The sequence below is a fragment of the Tachysurus vachellii genome, chromosome 6, assembly GCF_030014155.1.
Source record: "Tachysurus vachellii isolate PV-2020 chromosome 6, HZAU_Pvac_v1, whole genome shotgun sequence".
Taxonomy (NCBI): domain Eukaryota; kingdom Metazoa; phylum Chordata; class Actinopteri; order Siluriformes; family Bagridae; genus Tachysurus; species Tachysurus vachellii.
Window position 1 is genome coordinate 20,590,315 of NC_083465.1, and position 24,658 is coordinate 20,614,972.

Here is a 24,658-nt window from a genome sequence, read left to right on the forward strand (position 1 = left end):
TGTTGTTGTTGTTGTTGTTGTTGTTGTTTTAAACATACATCAGTTGTTTAAAACAACATTTTTTTCTAAATAAAAGTATTTAGAAAAAGTCTCGGACTGCCCAAGTATATTATACGGTATCATATTGTGAGAAAAAAAATATTTACAACTATGAGCTCAAAATCCAACCGTATTTCTGTGTCATATTTACGACAGTGTCGTTAAACCGTTACCATAACGACCGTTCGCCTTCCGACAAAAATGGCGACCTCCTTAGGACGCTAGAGAACATGTTTAGGTGACTTCTAAATTAGATCAGTTTGTACTATTTGTTGTATATATATTTAGATTTTTTTTTTCCTGACCGAGGAAGCAGTGGCTTGTGTTTGTTGTTATTGTTAACAAACGATGGCAATGCAAAGTGGATATGTGATACAAGAGAAAGTGGCCAGGTTGGTGAGTAAACAGCTTGGAAAGCCAGTCCTCAAACCCAACAAGCATCTGGCTCTTAAAGATGAAGTCGCTAACCGCAAGCCAAAAAAAGAAGGTAAGGAGAGGTTTTGTTATTTGTTAGTGCTGTCTATTAATGGTGAATTTAATCTGAACAGCATCAATGTCCAAATGTTACAATTAAGCTTTGTACTATTGTACTAAACCTTTTTCTGTTTATTTATATTATGCTCGTTTTAGTTTTTTTACTACAATTAAACAAGTTAATTTTGTTACATTGACTTTTACCTTTTATCAGGTTTAGGGGACACAAGTCAGATTATTTATTTATTTATTTATTTATTTATTTTTGATTGAATGACATATCAGTGTTTTTTGTGGAAAGGCTGTGTGGACACAGCAATCGGATATTTACAGATCAGACTTATGCCAGTTTCTTATGTAGTCCTCTTATAAGTCAGATGCATGTCTAGTATGCAGCCATGAGACATGAATGAGAAATGAGAAAATCTTGCGATTTATTTATTTTTTCTAACAAATTACACGTGCCTTTTTTCGTCGTTGTCATCCTTCAGTGTCAGCAACACCACTGAACAGCAATAGCAGGGATATTATTCAGTAAAAGGATGATGAAATTGGTGATTTATTTGATATTTGGGAAAGGATTCAAGCAAAACTGTAGGGGAGCTACTGATTCATATGTCCAACAACATTTTAAGGATATGTGCATTCAGGGGAAAGGTATGTTTATTTTAAAGAAAGGTATGGGTCACTTGGGGTTATAAATATAAACCATAAAGATGCATGAATCAGATCTAAACCAAAAAAAAGAATTTTGTAAATATGTTTGTGAAAGTAGCCTAAATAGTTGGGAAACTCTTCTTTGCATGTCAAAATGATAAATGTCACATGCAGTGTTGCGAGTGCTCAGCCATTTTACTAAAATCTAAAAATAAAAATGTAATTAAATAAATCTGTTGTTTCAGACAGTAGAAACTGGATATGCATTTATTTCTTGTTTTTGCATGTGAACTGTAGTGGTAAGCAAAATTTTTGTTTTGCTGTTTTTGCAGTGGATCTTTTTTCACCCTTTTTCAAAACTTGTTCAGTTTGAGAAAGAAAGACTGATCCTGTTAGACCTGGTCATGTGTGTGATGTGAGATGTAATGTGCATGGTCCATGTCATGTCAATCAAGATCAGGCACATTCACAACAAAAAATACTATAGTAAATAGTTTCATAAAATACCACATTTTAGGCAGTATTCAGCACTGGAAACGGTGCATCCTTAAAAATGTTACTTTATATTTTTATATTGACACAAATTTTATGATATGTTGCATTTTGAATGTTTTACACATTGTACATGTTTATTCTTCTTCTAGAGGCCTCCTGTGTGACCGAGATGGCATTAGTGATGGCGTGCTGGAAGCAGAATGAGTTCAACACCAAGCTCTGCTCTAACGAACTCAATGTGTTCTACAGATGCATAGAGAAAGCCCAGGTAGACTAATGCTGTCAGGAAATCCCCTAAAACCCTGCCTGCTGATTTAGGTCTGCAGCCTTCTGTCACTCATGAAATATGTCGCAAAGGGAGACATGGGAATCGGTAATTAGGAAGAGTGGCTGGTGTAATTTGTTTCCTGCTCTGGCAGAAGTCATAACAAACAGTGAACCGAGCTGATGTTTCCTGCCTGTTCTTCAGACTCTCTTCTTGTTGTGTCTGTCCATTTTTGACTCAGGAATGCTCATGGAGTGGATCCTGTTCTGATATTAAAATATATGACATAGGTCTTAAATGTATTTATTACTGATTTATGACTTACACTTTCTTATTTTATCCATTATAGGCAGAGGCCCGTGACAGAGCAAAGCAACAAAACCTTTCTCAGGGAGGACGGCTTTTACCAAAACAGGCCACCAAGCTGTTGAAGCGGTACCCCAATTTGTGAGACACTGACACAGGCATGAATCAACAAAACGGACTGATAGAGAGACATTCGGTGCAGTGGTTTTGGGTGTGGCCTTTAGACACGCACAACACATTTGCTACTTCAAAGCTTTTGGTTTTGTATTTAATCACATCGTCATCAGATGCAGATCCTGGCAGCCTCAAGGAGCATGATTGTGCATTCTAATTATTTAACCGATTAGATCGCTTTAAATCAGTCTCTGAACGCCTGAATAAGGTAATAATAAAACTCACTCTGTCGTCGCTCTGATTAAACGCAGCTCAAGCTCTGTGATGATTGAAAGCTTGTTATTTCCTGAAATGACTTTGAAATGTTATTATTGATGTCAGTGTCATAAAATGATTTCCCTAACTACTTAAACGTTATTTATTTGTGTAATTGCTGTTCTGTCCTTTTATCACAGCTGCTAATAGACCGGGCATCCTGTAATCAGTTTATTCAGTAATCTTTTGCTTTGTTCCATGCTCATTGGTGCATTATGTGGAAACAGAGGGCTGGTAGGTAACACATGATGGATAGGGTTACATACCAGGGCACAAAACTATCAGCTGTAACCTTAGAGACTGAATGCTGATGCGATTTCATGACTTGAATGTTGTTAATATTTTTCCATTATAATTCATGACAATATAACAAACAACTAAATTTATTGAAACAGAAGTGGTATTTTTAATATTTTACTTTGATTTAACCTTTAACAGCCACTTTGTCATAACACCATCCACCACTTCCTCATTTTTTCTTTTCTTTTTTTTGGCTCACCATGAAAAACACGACTAGACTCCAGACGGAAATGCTGTCTGATATAACAATGCATTGTGGGCCTTGTGAAGTACTAATGAATCCATCAACTTTAAGATTCAGCGCTGATCAAAGAGCACTGTGCTACTAAATATATTCCCTCCATGGGAGCCTGGACCAGGACTGCAGTGTGTACAGCCTCAGACCGGGACCCGTTGGTGGCAGTGCAGTGTTTTTTGAAATATTCAAAGCTGCTTACAATAGTGACATTTTAGCAGGCTTGGGGCTATTTAATATGCTGCTTAACATCTGAGTCTGTGTAGACTTAAACCAAAGGGACACCCGTACATGGTGTCATGGTCTGATGATAAGCAATGCAGCCACTCCTTAAAAGATAAGAGAATTCAGAGCTTTTATTGTGCTTTGATGCCTGCTGAAATAGAGATTTTTGCTCAAGAAAACAGAATTGCTTTGCTAAAACATAAGAATTCATAACACTGTTAGATAGCGATCTTGTAAACAAAGCAGCCTTTAGTGTATAGAGCCTCCTGCATTTCTGGAAGGACACAGTAAAGGAAATAAGTTCTGTAAAAGGGTAACCTTCGGTCAAGTTTGACGGCAGTGAAACAATATTTACTTTGATGTTTGATCACAATGTGAATAGGTGATGCCCATTATAAAGTTTTTAAGTCTACTGGGCGAGGCTCACTTTTTCTTCTCTGTATGACTGTACACACAGGTGCATTTCCAGCTTTAGTGAACTGTGGGTCCCACCTTTATTATCAATATACCCTCAGCTGCCACATTATAAGTTATACCTACACCTATTAGCCTTTTTTAAATCAGGAACACCTACCGTACATGACACTTACAGGCTATAATCCACCTATACAATACACAATTTTTCAACCCACATTAGAGCCACTGCTGACCAGAAATTTTTTAAAATCTGAATGCTGCAGTGATACTGACATGGTACAGGTGAGTGTATTAGACACCTCAATGCCATAGCTGAGATATCATGTGGCCAGAAACTGACAGTTACAAAGGGCTGGAGAACAAATAACCCAGATTATGTGTAGACATAAACATTTGAAAGTTTAATTCTGGGCAAATTCATGGTGGACCAGCAATGTAGTTGCCAGTAAAGTGTATTGTGTTTAACACTTTACTCTGATACATTTGTATTAGAACACCTTGTCCTTGTTATATTATCTTCCACAAAAAAAAGTGAGCAATAGTGTTTGTATTATGAATTGAACTGGTAAATGAGGAATTACCATTTAACCACCTAACAAAAAATAGACCAGGGCAGCATAGTGGGGTAGATGTTCACCAGTTTGATTGCGAGCTTGCTTACTGTGAAGATTCTATGGATGTTCAGCCTGATGACAACATGGGTTTTTCTGGCTTCCCTGTACTCCTCTCACCTCCTGGAAACATACCAGGAGATGTAATGGCTGTGGTAAGTTGCATTAGGGGTGAATGCATTTGAATATGCATTCACCCTGTGGGCATGTGGTTGCCTAGTGGTTACGGTGTTGGGCTACCAATCGGAAGGTTGTGAGTTCAATCCCAGGTCCACCAAGCTGTCGCTGTTGGGCCCATGAGCAAGGCCCTTAACCCTCAATTGCTCAGTTGTACAAAAAAGAGATAATTTAAGTTGCTCTGGATAAGGGTGACTGCCAAATGCTGTAAATGTATTTCCTTGTTGTTCCATCCATTGTACATGGGAGAGACACTGGACCCACCACAGTCCTGGTCATATTTACAATAGAAACAAAATTGGATTTTTATATATAAAATAAGAATAATCAGTTCTGTATTAGGTGTAATATATCTTCTAGGCTGGTCTTCAGTTGGACCTGCCTATAGGTTTGCCCTTTGCTCTGTTGTGGGTGGTTTGACAAGTGAAAGGAAAGTAGTACAGCTGTTTAATCTCACCTGTAATGAAATCAGTGTGATCTCACAGAGAAGGAGGGACGTGTGTCTGCATGTGAACCTCGCCTCTTTTCCCTCGAAGTCTTAGTGAGCCTCTCTGTGTCTGGTTTGCGTTCCCACACCTCTGTCTCTTTGCGGCTTAACGGGTGACTGCGCTTTTCTTTGACTTCCTTTCTTTAAAAAAAATAGTTTTCAAGAGTATCTCCATAGCGAGTGACTGGAGCGCATGGATCCTTAACGCGCTTCGCGTGCAGGAGCAGCAGGACGTCCTGAGCTGTGGTTATATTCTGAAGGACACCCAGCTGTACTTGCTGTGGTTATTGGGATTAGTAGCTACCACGTCGTCCGACTGTGCTGTGGGAATCACAGAGAGAGATGGGAGAGAGGTGCTCACACCGAGGACTCTGACAGGACACCATGGACACCGGCGCGCTCTCGCGTCTTCTACTCGGTTGTTTTTTGCTTTGTGCATCGGGACAAGTAAGTAACCCAAATCATTCAGTCTCTTAAATAGATGTTTAAAAGGCAATCTTGTTAAAATATAAAGATGGAGACAGGTATTTGAGGGTATGAGGGTATGACAGGTATTTGTCCGTGATGAGTCACTGAAAGAAGTTGCGTTAATCAGATGGAGTAAAACATATATGTGAGATTATTAATAATCACCAATAAAATTTTAAAAATAAAAAAAGAGCTTCATTGCCCCTGGTTTAATCCTGTGCTCCCTATGTGTCCATATGGGTAGTAGGTTGATTGATTAAAATCAATTGTCAATAGGAATAAGTGTGAACATGTGTGTACATGGTGCACTGTTATGGACCGAGGTCTAATGCAAGGTGTATTCCTGCTTCTCATCCAGGATAGGCTCCAGACCCTGACAAGTATAAAGTGTCTCATAGAATGTACCGTTAGGTATACAAATAATAAGAAGAAGATGAAGATTGCCTCATTACACCTATGGGGTTAGGAGCTGCCTGAATCTGTGCTCAGAGTTTACATGTTCTTGTGGTTCTCTGGTTTCATCCCCCAAGTCCAATGACATGCACTGTAGGCTGATTGTAATTACATGTATTGTGTGTGAGATTGTGCTCTGTCCAGGGTGTCCGCAGCCCTCCCTAAGTCTCTTGGTATAGGGTCCAGGTTCCCTGCAATCCTGTGTAGGATAAGTGGTGAAGAACATATATAGATAATAATGGAACATAATAATAATAATAATAATAATAATAATAATAATAATAATAATAATAATAGGCAATTATTGTAGTCAGTTTATGATAGTCACTTTGTCAGTGTTTCTCAAAGTGGGGTATTTATTATTGAGTTCTTATGTAATTATTAGTTATATCGTTATATAATATATAATTCTATAGTTTGTTTGGTTGACCATCTGAATAAGGTCAGCTTATGTGTACAGCTGATGGAAAGTGCAAGAATAGAATTCTAAATATCTAATAGCCAGCATATTACTGTACACATTGAAATATTGTTCATTTTATTTTTAATTATTGGATGTTCTTATAAGAATATTAGTGTGATTTTAAACCCATTTATATAAAATTTGCCAGTTTGAATTGTAACAGTCACAGCAGTAGATGCCTTGATTATTTGCAACAGATATGCCACCTTGAGAACTGTGTATATTTGTAAAAAAACATGCTCCTATTTAAATGAGATTAGACAATCCAAAAAGATTATTCATGCTTCACTCAGGCGGTCTGTATATAAAACAGCTACCTTTTTTAACCTTAATCTTAGTAAGAACACCTGAGCTGCCATTGCTGTATTTATGACAAATGCTACATGATATTTATCTTCCGCTCTTACATGTAGATTTTAGTGTTTTAAGAGAGATTAAGACATTTTTTTACTGTGGTAATATACAATTACTGTGGTTAAACTCATAAGCAGAAAATGATTACAGAATGATATCCTAACATTACCTTTATCTTCAAAGGTTGCACAGAAAGATGGCCACTTGGATACTGTACAGAGCTCTGGTATGTTTCTGTTTCTCCACACATCTGGCAGAGAAAATTCTGAAACAGTGCTGCTTGCTATCAACAAATTATTAAAATGAGATGGACTTTATTATATTTTAAGCCCCATTAAATAGGCACCATGTAAGGGCTGAGACCGATGTGCTATTATGATGCTTAAGAGCATGTTGAGCAATCCAGAAAAGTGGTCTCTGCAATGTCACAGTGATGCTTTCTTGGTCAAAGGCATCCAAAAGCTAAAAATCACACTTGCCCACTTGGCACTGGTTAAAGACAACCATGCAGGATACAGAGCTGTGAACATAATGTTTAAGCTGACTGTTCTCTGCAGTAAAACTAATGATAAACCCAAGCTCACTATAGAGTGTTGTGTTAATAACAGGAACACAATATTCAAATGTGCTTGTAATATGTCCCACACATAAAAACTACTGAGTGAACATGGCCAATATTATTGATGGGTTACGAATACATATGATTATCTCCACAAACCTAAATAAGATCCTCAGTTTCATCTGGATGCTGTTCTTCTCTTGCCAGTATTTCCATCCTGCACCCTGCCCAATCATGCTTAAACTGAGACAGTGCAGGATTCCTTCTGCATACTTCAATTTCATTTCACTTTCATCAGATCTGATTCTGCTACAGTACTTAATACTTCAAGACATACAGTAGTTCCAGTGTAGTGAGGTCATGTTCTTTATGAAGATTTGTTTTTCGAATGCCATGAAATTTATGATGGGAATTTAGACCAGATGCTGTTCCAGACATTTCCTTCATGAAGATATAAGTTTCATGGTAGGTGAGTTACAGCATGGAACTGGACATTGTTATAATCGAACATGGGCTTAATGCTGGCCATAAGCCTGAGCTGAATGATTTATTTAAATGGATTTAACATCTTCCAAAAAAAAGAAAACTATGTATATTGTCATACGTCGTCGTCTTTTTTACTTGTTATTAATTACCGGAGTATGATTATAGACACGTCCTTCTAATTTTCTACACACAGTTGGAACAGAGTTTATATTTAAAACAATGTGGAATGATCAAATCTGCAGAGTCATAATGCAAAAAAAAGGCAATGATACACTTTTTCTCCAAGCTAACTATGAATCTTAAAAATGTCCTGTCTTTGGTTGTTATTTCACTTAGCCCATGTCAAAGAACGTTTTGCAGGCAAGGACAGGAACAGACTAAGTATTGGATGGGTGAAGATTTAAAATCACACGCCCCAACCTGCAACTCCTGCTCTCACTTTACCTGTAACGGCTTCATCTGTACGATTTAGTGGGAGCACTTTCGGTCATTTCTATATTATAACATAACATACATAGCTAGGATTTCCTCCAAGAGGTTTAGCAGCTGTTTTTTATCAGTCAGAGAGAGGTTAGTGCATTGATTCTGCTTTATTCTCATGTGTTTTGCTCAACCTGGCTGGGAGACACATGCTTTGATTGAGTACCTTTTACATTTGACAGTAAGTTATAAAGAAAGATTACTGTTTACAAAGGTAACTGTGCTTCAGGATGTTTAAACAAAGCTGTTTTGGTCAACTGGTTTTATAGCATTTCAGTGGTAAGATATTGATATTCAGTACTAGCCCTGTACAATGGATTCGGTCCAAGCAGAAAGTTTTGCCGCTGGCACTCATTCGCACTTTACAGCTACAACCACATTCTCATCTAGAATTTTAAGAGCTATGCTGCTGTCAAAGGTAGGATGTTTTACAGGAGGTCTCTTCTTAACCATGCTGTAGGGCCTTGTTTTTACTTATATTGTGGAAAAGTAATAAACCCAAGTGAGAAGCATGAGAACAGAGTTGGTTTCCACCACCAATAAAAATCTGCGATTACTCCCAGGAATGTAGCTGACAGGACCCAAATGTTGTATTAAGTGATGTTAGGCCACACCGTGGCTCACCCATGGGGATTATTATCGTTACTGTGTTACTGCTGGCCTGTTTCACATTAAGTTTTTAGAGGATCTTCCTGTATACAAGATTTACCTAGAGCCAAGATTTACCTACAGGGTTAGAGTTGTGTTATGTGAAAAAAAAATTTCCTTTGGCGCAGTGCTGCAGTCATTAATATGACTCACTATCGTAGTCCAGTGTCTCGTCCCACAATGTCTAGACAGAATGGAAAAAAGGACAAACTGTCAGGAAACAAGGGAAAGCTAATAAGATCTTGTACAGCTTAAAGCATACTTGATGACCCACGTCTTTCACGTGCACAATATTGTCCAGACTTAGATTGAGCACTCAAGCAATGTTAAACAGAACTGTGTAACTGGATTATCTCTTGTGGTTATAAGTTTCTCATTCACATTTTTTTCCAACTACCTCAGGCCCTCTGTCCTGCTTTGAGGGTTTCACAGCACTAGGTTATTACAACGGCTCCATGTCACAGACAGACTCAGGTTTTCCCTGTCTGAAATGGACTGAGTTCCCTGACTACATGCTGCAGTACCCAGGTAGAGGGCTTGGAGACCATAGCTACTGCAGGAACCCTGACCGTGAGTCCCAGCCATGGTGCTTCTTCAGACAGCACTCTGGAGCCATCGGCTGGGCTTACTGCAACTGCCACCAGGGTGAGGCTCGGGATCTAAATGTTGTATATGCTTTTGTCCAGTGGGTTACTTTTTTTTTTTTACAAAGGCAGTTATTTAAAAAAAATGTTCAAACCAAGTTGCTCCAAATTACAGACTGGAGTTTAGCACTGTAATAATAAAGGATTTTAAATAACAATGTTCCTCCTAAAATTTGCATTCACCTTGTTCTTTGTAAGTAAACCCCGAACTAATCCAGCATCTTGAATCAGTTTACCATTTCATTCATTCACTTGCATAAGTCTAACTTCGCATTGCCCCAGTGTAAATTTACCCATTTGCTCCTTTCCATTGTTCACTGTCTAATCTCACTACTGACCCTTTTTTTCAAGCCAAGCCAATCCGTATCAATTGACAAAATTCAACATCCTTTAATTGCTCTAATCTATTACCTATTAACCTCACCTATCACCCCAGAATATTCTCACCCGTTGATCCTAGTCTAATCTAACCTCTTGCTCCAATCTCACTAAGGTCTAATTAGATTTCTTTTTTCTTTTTGTGGGAGAGCCACAATGTAGATTAATTATTATTAGCGAATAAGCATTTAACTTCAACTATCTATCTTACAGCCATGTTTTGAGTCATCTTCTGACTCTATCTTGTGTTAGTACATTTTCGATTCTATGTTGCGTTGTGTGTTGTCTCTGTGATTCTGGCATCCTTTCTAATTGCATTAGGTGTATACCTGTCATTGTCTGGATTGTCATCACCTTTTAGCCTATGGCAGTGCTGATGTTTAGCACTGTGTCACTGCTGATATTTCCGTCCTCCATGTTTGCAGTGATGATCTCTGCCTGCCTCTGTCTAACTTTCAGTGTCATAACAATTTTTACAATCATAGATTTAGAAGATAAATGCGTGTGTATGTGGCTGTCTGTATATTTACTTGTCAAGCTTAAATCTCACTCATTTTGTATGCTCCATGGCATCAGTCCAAAAATAAAGGTAACCTTCTTTGCAATTATAATGCCATAATGACGGAGATGATTTTATGCATGCACATTGATTTTACATTGTGTCTCCTTTCAGAAATCAGAAAAGAAACAGCACATATAAGCACTAATATGTTCATGCTTGAATGATTCTCTCCAGGTGCAGCCAGGCTGATTGGAGGAGGGTCTAACAAGAGCGGCCGTCTAGAAATTTACCTGAATGGCCAGTGGGGGACAGTTTGTGACACACACCTGACTGACCGAGATGCAAGTGTCATCTGTCGACAGCTTGGCCTCGGGTATGTCCCTTCATTCCTTCTTCCTCTTCATTGTTATGAGTGCATGGTACAAATGTTAATAACCTGTCTGTTGGTATGTGCAGTGAAATTGGTACTGCACTCCAGCACTCCTACTTTGGTCCTGGCTCGGGACTTTTCCACTACGAAAGACTTAGCTGCCGTGGGAATGAGAACTCTCTCTTAGAGTGCCGGGGCAGGAAGTTTGTCTCTGGTGACTGTAATCATGGAAATGAAGCTGGAGTGGTGTGTGCTGCACCTGCAGGTCAGACAGGTTTCTTCATATTGATATTTCTAAAACCACATACAGATTATATAACACTGATATATATGGACAGGTTTAGTTTCATGTCTAATTATCTATGTTTTTACATTGATCTGTAAGTGAGTTTCAGCATCCCACCGGTTGGGTAAAAGTGTCTCAAATGTATTTTAACTTAATCTTAGGAGTGGAATATCACAGCAAACCCATTCACATTCTTTTCACTTCCATTGCTTTTATCAAAGCTCTGCAGAAAGATCCGTCTTACTTAGTAAGTAGAATGTGTCTGTAGACACATCTGGTTGAGATTAGAACAAAAGAATAAAAAGGCATGTAGGTGAGAGATTTTACTTTTATGCAGGTAAAAGCAAACTGTCAATTATGGAGTTCAAATAAAGACTACATTTGTTAAAATGAACACAAGACGGTTCTTAATAACTTAACAGATTGAAATTCAAGATTTTTAATTTTATTATTTAAAAATGAAAAAAATATTTCTAACAATTTTAGAACAAATGAAATTCTAGAAAATATCATAGATTTTTACAAGCAAAAATAATCACCCTGTGAATGGGATTATCATTTTGCTCGATATGAGAGAAACGGTTTTATTAAATAAAAGTCTCGGTTTAATTTTCCATTATTCTCCAGTGTTTCTGGTCGTAGGTTCCATATTTAATATAAAAAAAGGTAAAGAGGGTTCAGGCCATACCCACTTTGGGTTAATCAGCAAAAACAAATACAGATAAAACATAAAACAGATAGAGATACACACCCCAAGCGAGTATATTTTTGTAGAGATAGATTAGAGCATAGATTTAAGCATATTTATATAGCAGTGCTAAATTATATTTTTTCTCTCTTCTAGATCACACTGTACTGTGCAGATGTGTTTATTGCTAGTTTTGCCCTCTGTTTTAGGAAATGGTGCTCCCTTGAGACTGGTGGGGGGCCAGGAAGACTTCGAGGGGCGAGTGGAAGTGTATCATAATGGCCAATGGGGTACAATCTGTGATGACCAGTGGGACGACATTGATGCCGAAGTGGTCTGTCGGCAGCTGGGACTTGGGTAAAGAGCAGCGATTTAATGTCGGAATGATTTCCAATAACGAAAGTTTTGAACTGTCTTTAGGAATTTAGAAATGATTATTTATTTGTGTAAAGTTCATATGCACACATATACTGTATATAGACAGAAAGATCATTAAAAGCTTTATTGTGATAAAGCAACCAACAGAGAACTTGTACACAGAAACATTTTACATGGTGGGGAAAAACAAAAAAAGTCTAATACCTGATTATGTAACTGTACACACCACCTAACTAACGACTTGTTAAAGCACATTTTGCTTGTCAAGTAGCACTCAGTCTGTTTATGGAAGTGTCTAACTTTTTACCGAATTTGATTTCCCATTTTTATTCCACTCTTGTTCTCATCATAATATAACATGATTTGTCACTTGGTTTGGGCAAACATTAGGTGAGTAGGTACATGCCACATATTGCTGCAGCTCATTTAATGTTGTAGTTCTCCGTGATAGTTTTTCTTCTTGCCATTTTGGAGAGGCATATTGTTCAGAGCGGTGGAAGCTCAGTGTTTAAGATGTTGGACTACTGATTTTGGGGTTGTGAGCTCAAATCTCAGGCCTATGCAGCTGTCACTGCTGGGTCCCGGAGCAAGGCCCCTAACCATTTACTGTTCTGTTGGATAAATATAAGTGGCTCTGAATAAGGTTATCTGCCAAATGTTGTTTTTGGTAATGTCATTGTGGTGCTCAGTTTTCTCCACTTGTTGATTATGACCTTCAACATGGTACAGCGAATGTTTTGGAAATTATTTGTACATGTATGTCATGTGCTTGAAGGATCTTTGTGGGTCATGGTTTCAGCAGTCTGATGAAACCAAGAGGTTGTCAATAAAATTGTACAGAGCATCTACTTTATTTGGTAATAATCAGGATCCATTTATTAATAACAGGTACTTACATTTGAGCTTGATTACTTAATTCTGAACACAATCACATGCCCATTATTGTGCTTTTCTGTCCTAAAATGTTTGCTTGTTTTTTACTTGAATTCGCTTGGTTGCTCTATCACATTAAATCTGGAAGAATATTCAGCATGGTTTATCTTGGTTTCGTTTAATACATTATTGAAAACTGTAGACTTTATATATCCACTTTATTTTATGTTTTGTGTCATTTAATGACCTAGGAGATCTGACACAGTGGTATTTACTCAATAAAACACCCACACACAGCCAGTGTGAGTGAACTTTATTAATATAAATGAAGCAGAGCTAGTCATGAATGATGAATTTGTTGTAGGAGGGAGCTTATGATAAATGAATGATGGAGTGTGAGTCAGTGATGCGCTCAGTTTCTCCTTTTCTACTAAGCATCTGGGTTTTTTTAAGAGATAGGAGCATGCATGCACACACATGCACACACACACACACACACCCCTAACGTTTCTCACTGTTCACATTAATTCTCTATTATTAAATCTCTCTCTTTAAATGCCTTGTATTTTTTAGAAAAATACCTTGTAAGGACGTCCTGCTTAACAATTGTTCTAAAAATTCTGCATGTTCCACCAACCTCAGGATAAACTTAAATGATTTTCAAAATGAATATGTTTTTGTATTCAGTGGTGTGCCGAAGGCTTGGTCATGGTCTCATTTTGGCCACGGGGCTGGGCTCATTCTGCTGGACGGGGTAGAGTGCACAGGAAATGAGCTCTCTCTTGAGGAGTGTCCTCACACACCCTGGGGCCAGCACAACTGTGACCACATGGAGGATGCTGGAGTGTCCTGTAACCCATACACAGGTGAACAGTATAGGTGCCTCTAGTCCTGTACCATTTGATGTTTCTCTAAAGTTTAAAATGCTGGTTGGCATGAAAAATCAAGATTTTAATAATAAAGGCTTTGACATCAAATGTAAATATAAGATACCTATGGTACCTAAGGTACCTAAGCTACTTATCAGTAGCTGCAATCGATAAAACTAGGTACATTTAAATTTAATCAATTTACAATAATCAGATAATTACAATAACATTAATATTAAACTCTATATTAAATCAATATTACTTTCTACATTTTAAAAATCCAGAGTATGCATGCAAATCACTGATTATAATAGTTTTCTGTGTTGTCTGGTTTGCCAGTGAATAAGTGGCGTCATAAATGTGCCAGACATGTATGTGACAAATAAAAATTGATTTGATTTGATTTGATAATAAATGACATCCCAAGCAGGCTATCCTAACCCAATGAGGATGGGTTCCCTTTTTTGACTCTGTTTTCTCTAAAGGTTTCTTCCTTATTTCATCTCATGGAGTTTTTCCTTGCCAGTATTGACTCAGGCTTGCTCAGTTGAATTTTTATAATTCAGTAAAGCTGCTTTGAGACAATGTCTATTGTTAAAGGTGCCAACAAATAAGATAGAGTCGAATTGAACTTAAGTAAATTGAACTGAATATTTCTGGCTGTTATACAATGTTCCCTGTACATTTACCACAACCATAACCGGGTTACCTATTTCTGAGACATTTTCTCTGATGGGATAAATATCATTAATTCTACTATTTATTTTGTTATGAAGGGGGAGTCAAACATCTATACACATCTTGGCATCTTGGCTATAAACAAAATGGAATTTCAACCTCTGTCAGCTATTATTCAGATTCTTCATATGCTGAATAATGGGTTACATCTGTAAAAACAAATGGTGCTGGAAACCACTGCACTACATGCAGTGGTTTCCACATCACGTGGTTTCAACATCATTTCAACACATGGATAACATATTGACACTAAACTGAATCCATGCTTCAAGATTCAAGCACATTCACTCATTTATATTACATCGGAGTAAAAATGCAGCTGTAAAAGCTGAGGTGTTAAACTGTGTTATAGATGGTGCAGTACGTCTGGTGGGAGCAGATATTCCATGGGAAGGACGCTTGGAGGTTTACCATGCTGGAGGCTGGGGCACAGTGTGTGATGACAACTGGACTGAACAACATGCCCAGGTGGTGTGTCGGCAGCTTGGATTCAGGTGGGTATGAAATCTTCATACAGATGAGGCCTCAAAGCACCAAAATTACCTGGATTACTCTATGTTAAAACTAGCAAGCAACAAGTTACTCGTGTCCCTTGTAGTTTTTCTTGTGAGTGTTTACTGCCCCCTACTGTTGTTGCTTATAAGTTTACAATATCCAGCAGTTTAGCAAGGTTGCCTAGTTATACCAGAGGCACGAATAATCTCTGCTAGTTCCAAGCTTTTTGCTTTTTGTAAGTGAAATTTTGAGATCTTGTTTCTGTGTCATTAGCATACACAGAAAATGAATTTTTCAAATCTGAATTGATTCACATCAGGAATGGTCATAGCCTGTACAAGTCAGTAGACCTGCAGTGGGTGTACTGTTAAAAACAATGACAAAGACAGAGGATGAATTCTCATTCAGACTTGTAACATTTTCAACCCTATGATACTTTTTTGTGCTGCAGTAATATGCTTTCTGTCCAACAGAGGGCGTGCTGAAATAGCTCCAAATGGTGCTTACGGGGACGGCACAGGACTTATTCTGTTGGATGAAGTGAGGTGCGAGGGGAAAGAGAGCTCACTGCTGGACTGCAGCCATGCAGAGTGGGGACGCCATGACTGCTCCCACAGTGAAGATGTGGCTATACGCTGTGATAGAGGAGGAAATAACAATGACATTACTTCAGTTCCTCCAGTCTCAGGTAACCTTCGGGAACATTTCAGGAGTTCTTCAAGAATTCTTTCATGATAAGGGTTTGTGGTTTTAAAAAGAATCAATGAACAAATAGTGTATCAAAATCCAGATAGTCCATAGGTCTATTCAACAATTTACAACACTAATTGTTTTTATTATAATCATCTGTTAAGCCCTGCTATGGATACATAATGACTATAGTAAATCTAGTAACAATTAATAAGTGTCCAGTTTCCCGTTGCAAACCTTTTAAGTTCAAGTACTGAAAGCTCCCTACTGTTTCATCTGCAATCAGGGCTCAACACAACATCATAGGTCTTTAGCTGGACAATGAAGCCTAATAAACACTAAATAATGTGCTTGTATGACACCTACATGCACAAGCAACAAGAAAATACACTTTAAAGTGGACTTATTACAATAGAACATGGGCATTAACCCTCACATTATAGAGCAGCCAACAGGGCTGATGGGTAAATATGTATGCTGGAAAAAATAATTACATTAGTGGAAATTTTAAAGGTAAAAGCCTTAGTTAAATTAGGTAAAAACCTAATTTAAAAATGTTTTGTAAGATATGTACATTCTGTTCTCAAACCAAGACCCAAGACACTTTTAGCCTCCCTATGGAATGTCATCATATGTTTTCCTTTCTGATTAAGTCTGAGATTTGAAATCATTTAAAATTCCTGAAAGGGCAAGAACTCTGCCTTGACTCAGTTTACCAGTGATTTTGTTCACATGCATTAGAGCAAGTATAATATCGCCATGGGACTCTCAAATCATGGACTGAAGAATGAGTGCATGCTGTATTTGCAGGTCCCCTGGTACGGCTGGTGGATGGGGAGAGCCGTAAAGAAGGTCGTGTGGAAGTCTTCATTAACAGCGAGTGGGGCAGTGTGTGTGATGATGGCTGGAATGACATCAGTGCTGCAGTAGTGTGTAAGCAGCTGGGCTTTGTGTGAGTCGCTCAATCATACAAAAACGAAAGAGAAAACACTGCATAAGATACTTGGTGTAGTATTTTGTGACATTCATAAAAATGCTTATGGATTAAGTGTATATTATAATCGTGTAATGCTGTTTCTTCAAACAGTGGAGTATCTAAAGCCCGCTCCATGGCTTATTTTGGTGAGGGCCAGGGTCCAATCCACCTGGACAATGTGAGGTGTGTCGGTACAGAGTCGTCTCTGGGAGAGTGTTTAGCCGACGGGTCAGACAAACATAACTGCAGGCATAGTGAGGACGCAGGGGTCATCTGTGATTATGTGTCCCAGCCAGTAGCCGACAGCACAATGGCAACCCAGTCATGTGGCCTGAGGCCCAACACACAGCGCCGGAGGAGGAGGATCGTTGGAGGAGACAAGTCACTTAGGTAACTCAGTTCAGGGATTCGGCATGGTTTTACTGTGAGAAGAGAGTCGAATTACGCAAAAAACGAATCCCTTGAATATATTCAGAATGATCTAGTATTTCTAGTATTTCCTATTTTAAGATTACAAACCTAATTTAAGATTATTAAACCTATTTCTTTAAGTTTTCAGTTTTCTTGTTCTATTGGAAGATTATTTTGCTAATTTTAAGCATTAATTTCCAGAAAGAAGCAACGTTCTGATCAGAAATGTAAAAATGTAATGTATAGAGATATGCTGATGAATGTTTTATTTAGTATATTGTAATCTTATAATATGAAATATATGACAAAGATGTATTTTTTTGCAGTATCTGAATTCCTTGTCTTAGGAGATGGATTGTGTTGTCGTCATGTTCCTGCAGTTATATTATTTATCAGCCCCCATGTGCCCCCTTATCCTGCAGAGTTACTGTCTGTGTAGGTAATACAGTTGTGCTCAAAAGTTTGCATACCCTGAAAGAAATTGTTAAACATTGACATTTATTTGGAAAATATGACTGATAATGCATATCCTTCAATGTTTGTTCAGGTTATAAACACACAGGTCGAAACTCAGAGGTTTAAATGGCTATTAAAGGGAGGTTTCCACACCTGTGGCTCTTTGTAATTGTAATTAGTGCCTGTGCATAAAAAGTCAGTGAGTTTCTCAGCTCATGAGGTGATGCACTGACTTGGCTGGATACTGCATGGGGAAGACAAAAGAACTGTCAACTGCCAGATCTGAGTAAAAAGGTAGTTGAACTTTAAAAAGTAGAAAAATGATAGAAAAAGCTATTTAACACTTGAAAATGCCAGTCACTACTGTTCAAACTTTGATGGAAAATAAGAGGTTCTGTTGATACTAAGTCACAGTCAGGTAGACAATGAAAGATTTCACCCACTACTGCCAGAAAAATTGCTCAGGACACAAAGAAAAACCCACAAACAAAATACAAGCTGCTCTGGAAAAAAAGTGTTGTTGTTTCATGGAGCACAATAAGTCGAACACAAATGACCTGCATGGTCGAGTTGCCAGTGGAAAGCCATTACTGTGCCCATGCCACAAAAAGGCCACCCTTCAGTACGCCAGACGGCACCTAGACAAGCCTCACAGCTTCTGGAGCAGAGTCATCTTGAGTGATGAGACGAAACTGAACTATATAATCACAACCATAAACATTATGTTTGGCGAGGAGTCAACAAGGCATACGGTGAAAAGTACACCATCCCCACTGTAAAGCGTGGTGGTGGATCTCTTATGTTTTGGAGCTGTGAGAGCTCCAGTGGCACAGAGATGTTAGTAAAAACCGATGGAATGATGAATGCAGCATGTTATCAGAAAATACTGGCAGACAATTTGCATTCTACTGCAAAAGGGATTATTTCCTTTTTTTATATTTTGTTATGTTTTGTTTAATGATTGTGCCATTCTGTTATGCTTTACATATTAATTTGAGTTCTATAAGAAATAAAATAAATTTGTTTTGCCTTCTCACTCATGTATGTATCAACATACATATTTAGGAGTAGTAAGCTTCCTGTCCCACTCCTCAAAGCCATGTCTCATTCAGTCAAAGCTCGTGTAGGCTGAAATTTCTTTTTTATTATTATTATTATTATTATTATTTGTTATTTAGTTTATCAACAATCTGAGTGCTTTTTCTGCAGAGGGGATTGGCCATGGCAGGTGTCTCTATGGCTAAGGTCTCAGTCCAAAAGGAACCATCCACTGTGTGGAGCTACTCTTATCAACTCCTGCTGGGTCGTCACTGCGGCTCATTGTTTTAAGAGGTAAAAGGGAGACATCCAGTGGTTTTGCATAAAAACACCAAGGCTTTATTGTGTCTGCTTAATGGAACAGTCTCTTTAATGAAAGACTTTTATTTTCTGTGGTCTCTTTCACAAATCGTCTTGAAGTTCACCTGGAAGAATTCATAAATGGTCAATTTGAGAAAATATATATATTTTTAAACAGACAAAAGTCTTTTTTCATTCTACGTAACATACTAAGAGTATTTGAACAATTCTGTTCTGCTTCTTTTCCACAATATAAGTTCTTGCAAAAATCTACGTTTAGATCTGGATCCTATTTTTTACACCACGGCATTATTTTTTTGTTAGTTTGTTTATATATCTGAGATGATCATCAGCATATCTCAATGAGTGGTTGAATGGACTCTTCACAGCAAGGTCAGATGTTTGAAATATATAAGAGGTGGATGGCCCTCAGTGAAAGCCCTCAGTAATTAACTGAATGTAAGGGTGAAATTTTAAGGACATTTCTTGCGTACAGATGAGTAACAACAGGAATAGACTTGTTGATAGCAGAGGCATCTCTATGTGGCAACATCAACATAGTGCTGTGGTACAGCAGGTAACATTGCTGCTTCTCAGCTCCAGGGTTCCAGGATAATGTCTGATTTTGTGTGTTCTTTGGTTTCCAACTTCCAAATACATTGCAGTTGATTGTTTGGTATTTACATAAATTGATTGTACATGTGAATACATTTACGAATGTGTGGGTGTCTGGCACGGGCGCCACTAGCAATTTTGGGCCTTATGAAAGAAAATGACACTGGGCCCCCTACCACACCCATTTCGCACCAAACATACAAGCCTCTGGGGGCCCAAAAAGTGTGTGGGCCCTTAGAATCAACTTTTCCCCCCTTAGAGGTGCCCCTGGTGTCTGGCGCCCTAAGATTGGCTGGCATGCCATCAAGGGTGTATTCCTGCCTTACATCTAGTGTTCCCATAAAGAGCTTTGCTGGGATAAGTGGTTACTAACACTGAGTGAATGAACATGAGTATAAATTTAATGTGATCAGATTAGCCAAGCTCTGCTGAGATTCCTTAATGAATCATGCTGTTATGCATAGAAACAGGGACAACACCACACTTAATATTCCTTAGTTTGCAATTTTGTAAATGTGAACATCTGAGCGGAAAGTTTAGTGTCACTTGCAGTGGTAAGATTATAATATCTTGTGAATAAGGAATCTGAATTGTGAAACATCACATCATGTCACTTCCACAGGTTTGGCTCTGATTCCTCACGATATGTTTTGAGGTTGGGAGACTATCACACAGAGGAAAGGGATGACTTTGAGCGCACTCTCTCTCCTGAGCGAATTGTCATACACAAGAAGTACCTTAGCCAGGGCTGGGAGTACGACATTGCGTTGGTGAGGCTGAAGGGCACAGATGGGAACTGTGTATCTTTCAACCCACACACAAACGCTGCTTGCCTTCCTGCTCATGGTGACAGGAAGACGAAGAGACCTGCTGCGTGTGTCATCACAGGCTGGGGAGTTACAGGTATGTGAGCTCCCGGCTTGAGTTAGTGTCTCTGATTAAAACTCAACTAATGAGAATTAAATACAAAAAGATAATTGTAAATATACTGCATAAAGGGAGTAAGGTGTGTTCTCTCTCTGTTTTTCTAAAGACTCTGAGTACTCACGTACCTTGCTGCAGGCCTGGCTTCCCATGCTGCCATCCTGGAAGTGCAAAAAACGTTATGGCAGCCGCTTCACTGGTCGCATGCTGTGTGCTGGCAGCCTGTCAAACCGTCGTCGTGTGGACAGTTGCCAGGGAGACAGTGGTGGTCCACTTGTGTGCCAGGGTGAAGGCGGGCACTGGACGCTAACTGGGGTCATTTCCTGGGGTCATGGCTGTGGGAACCCCAGCTATCCTGGGGTATACACTCGAGTCAGCAGGTTCCTAAAGTGGATTGAGAAGGTCACACAGGGTACTGCTTAACTCTTAGAATAAAATATTACTAGGGCTCATTTCTTTTAATATGGTGTACTTAAAGTATGAGATGTCTGTCAGAGTACTGAGACCATGGTTTATTGTCAGGATCACAAACCTGGCTTCCTCATTTCGTAGCTCTCCTCATGCTATGTTTATTCCTATTTATTTTCACTTGAACAGCCATGTGGAAAGTGTGACTGACATTATAGAGGAACAAGTATATTGAATGTGCTGAATATTCCTCAAGTTTGAAGTACACTGTAGGGCCAAAGGTATGTGGTAAGTAAGCATCATATCCATATGTGAATCTTCCACAAAGTTGGAAACAGTAGAATGTCTTTGTGTAATCTTTATGCTGTCAGATTAGGATTTCCCTTCCCTGGAACTAAGGGGTCTAGGTCACTCTGGTTTGAGTGTGGCAATGTGCACAAAGCAAACTCTATGGTCTGCCAAGGTAATCTATACAAAGCCCTGATCTGGCCTTAGTGAACACCTCTGGGATGAACTGGAACTATGATCACCAGATGTTTTCACCTGACATTCTCTCAAAATGCTTTTGTGACTGAATGGGCTAGGTTCTAAAATCTAGTAGAAGGCTAGAGGCTAAAATTGGAATAGTATGTTAAATGACAGATTGGGTGTAATGATCTGGTGTCCACAAACCTTTAGCCATATAGTGTAGCTTTGTTGGACAGGATGTGGTATGTATTTAGAATTATATTGCACTAAACTACATGCCATTTTTGAAGATATTTTTTTCAGTATTGCAGATTAAACAGCTCAAAAAAGTATTTTGTTGTTTTTTTGTTTGTTTTTTTTTTACTTTTCTATCTACCACATCTTCAGCATATGATTACCGCAGATAGAAATTGTACTGTGAAAAGTGTAGTAATTCTTGTCTATGGTAATTGCACATGTGCTACAGATAAAAGATAAAAGATAGATATACTACATTCTGATTTTATTGAACATTGAAAATGATCTTTGCATTAAGTGCTTTAATGAATTGACTTTCCAAGGGATCTTACCCAGTGAGAGTTTAAAATTTTTGTCCATACTCATGTTGAAGCTTTGTTTTATTGATACCACAGAATTTTGACTCTGTGACATCTAATTGTATGTCTGATTTTGGAATCCAGGTGAATGAAGTCTATGAACGAAAAAAGTTTAAGTGCAATTTTAAACAGTGCATACAATGTTGCTTAATGTTGTAGAAGCTACAAGTTATCAGATCAACTTGTGAATGTTTACGTGACATGTTAAATGTAGTGTAACATGGTACAACTCAGAAGACCAAAGTCATGAGTAAACAATGAGAGTCTTCCATTTTAGGAAAAGCCTCTATAAAACTGTATGATGAAGACTTTAGCATTCTGGCTCAGAACCAGTTAAAGTAATTACAAAGAACGGAAACTAAGCGACAAAACTGCAACCCGGAAACATAATCTTCATTGGCTGTTCCAAAAAATAAACACTATTTGAAATTGTTCTGTGCTTAATAACTTGATATGTTTGTGTTCTGAAACTGTTGCCTTATTATTTATGACTTGCGTCTAAATTCTCAACGTTTCACGTTATTTCATTGTATGGATTTACGTGTACTATACAGAACAGGTTATAATGTTACATGACATTATTCATGCATAGGGAAACAAGATCAATTAAACTCATTATAAACATTTCTCACATCAAAATTTGACGTTAAATTATACATTAATTAAATAACAAAGTCAGTTGTTGCACTGCATTTATACCACTTACAGTAGCATGCTATACATTTTTTAAAGGAGAATTTAGGCTACTAACTCCACATACTCTGTGTGACACTGCATTTGAATTATTTTTTTTTGTTAATAATAACCTCTGGTAAATTATTTGAAAATATTGAATAGCTATTTTAAGCACAGTAAATAGAACAGTTCCATGTGTGTGGACATGTGCTTAATACAAACACAGCTGCCAAGTCTAATGGCTTTCCTAATCCTACTATTTTATTATATCGGTCCTACATACAGTCTATATAAAAGAAATGAAATTTCCTGGTTATTTGACCTCCTCTAAATGATGTTGTAGCTTTATGTTGGAGTTTGAACACAATAAAGGAAATAGTAAAATACTGGTTCTGCTGATTTATTTCTTTTTCAAGCCCCACGTAATATTGCACCATAATTGTGCTACAATTTGTACTGTATTGCAAGTCTTTGTTACAAATGCTAAATTGTTTACGCTGCCAAATGATCATTTTAAATTGTATTTTTTATTATTTTTATTATATAACCCAATGTCATGAATCATAATATTACACAAACATCAGACATATTATCAAATCATATTATCTGCAGAACTGCCCCTTGGTCTGTGTTTTATGTTGGACACTGTAGTGTGAGTATTGTATATTAATAATGCTAATCCATTGTGAAGGCGTAAGTGTCATTTTGTTAAAGTTATGCAAATAAAAAAATCAAATCCAATAATTGTTTGTGAGCAGATTGTGCTATGTTCTATCACTGGACAGAGAGAAACTATTGGCCAAGTTATAGCAAATTATTTTACGTGAAAGATTAGTAATAGATTAGATACTTTGATACTTTGATTGTTATTTCTCCACCTATATTTCCATATTTTATATAATTTTTTTAATAATTTTCTTATATAGTTTATACTTTATTTCCATATTTTATTTTTATTTTTATATAGTTTTCTTATATAGTTTATACTTTATTTATCTCCTTTTTATTCTTATACCGGCCAGTTGCATAAAGCATTTCACTGCATGTCGTACCCTGTATGTATGTGACAAATAAAATTTTATTTGATTTGATTTGACTCTATGGAGCATTAACTGTGCTCTGGAATAGAACATTTTTTGTAGGTTTTTCATATTACACAAAGTCTCATGGTGAGCATGGAGTTCAAATAGATAGTTGTGTAGGTGTGAAATATTGCAGTTTAAAGATACCATATGGTTTGTAAGATGTAGTTTAAGTGCTACACAATTCCAACACCCTTAGGTTAATACAGTGTCTTTACAGGTTTTTACAATATATTCTCTGCATATTGTAGTGGTTTCCAACACTTCCTAAAACATACTGGTACGCTGATTTGCAATTCTACATTGCCCTTAGGTAGGAATTTGTGTGTGTGTGTGTGTGTGTGTGTGTGTGTGTGTGTGTGTGTTTGTGTGTTTGTGTTTGTGTGTTTGTGTGTGTGTATGTGTGTGTGTGAGAGAGATTCCCTAAAGAGCAAAAATAATGCCATAGACTGCAGTTCCCTTCAGGGTATATCCCTGCTTCCCTGTGTTCTCAAGATCCAGTACAATTCTTACTAGCATGAGTGAGAGAAGGTGGATAATTTGGGATATTTGAGGAACTAAGCACAACAGAACTGGCAATGACTATAAGAAAAATAGACCAAAATTTATGAGTTATGCATTTTACACCATGGTCAAAAGGATATAACACACACATGCTTTTTTGAATGGCTATCAGTTGCTGTTATAATAACGTCCATTCTTCTGTGATGGCTTTCCTCTAGATTTTGGACCATGGCTGTTGGGATTTGTGCTCATTCAGCCACAAGAGC

General features: G+C 37.8%; 2 protein-coding genes across 3 annotated transcripts; both read left to right on the forward strand.

The window, feature by feature from the left end:
• Positions 1-231: 231 nt before the first annotated feature.
• chchd1 (coiled-coil-helix-coiled-coil-helix domain containing 1) lies at positions 232-2,756 on the forward strand. The gene is made up of 3 exons (XM_060871438.1): positions 232-526; positions 1,815-1,933; positions 2,280-2,756. The coding sequence occupies exons 1-3, from the start codon at positions 388-390 to the stop codon at positions 2,379-2,381; spliced, it is 360 nt and encodes a 119-aa protein (XP_060727421.1). The 5' UTR covers positions 232-387; the 3' UTR covers positions 2,382-2,756.
• Positions 2,757-5,072: 2,316 nt separating this feature from the next.
• On the forward strand, positions 5,073-23,633 carry si:ch211-51a6.2 (neurotrypsin). Of its 2 annotated transcripts, XM_060872814.1 has the most exons (14): positions 5,073-5,564; positions 7,039-7,081; positions 9,431-9,673; positions 10,787-10,925; positions 11,009-11,187; positions 12,106-12,253; positions 13,835-14,013; positions 15,107-15,248; positions 15,723-15,937; positions 16,750-16,891; positions 17,027-17,305; positions 18,992-19,114; positions 20,358-20,638; positions 20,769-23,631. In XM_060872814.1, exons 1-14 carry the CDS (start codon positions 5,502-5,504, stop codon positions 21,080-21,082), a joined length of 2,490 nt encoding a protein of 829 aa, XP_060728797.1. In that variant the 5' UTR covers positions 5,073-5,501; the 3' UTR covers positions 21,083-23,631. The 2 variants fall into 2 exon arrangements, with proteins under 2 accessions (XP_060728797.1, XP_060728798.1); XM_060872815.1 differs by lacking the exon at positions 9,431-9,673 and having other exon boundaries at positions 20,769-23,633.
• Positions 23,634-24,658: the final 1,025 nt, after the last annotated feature.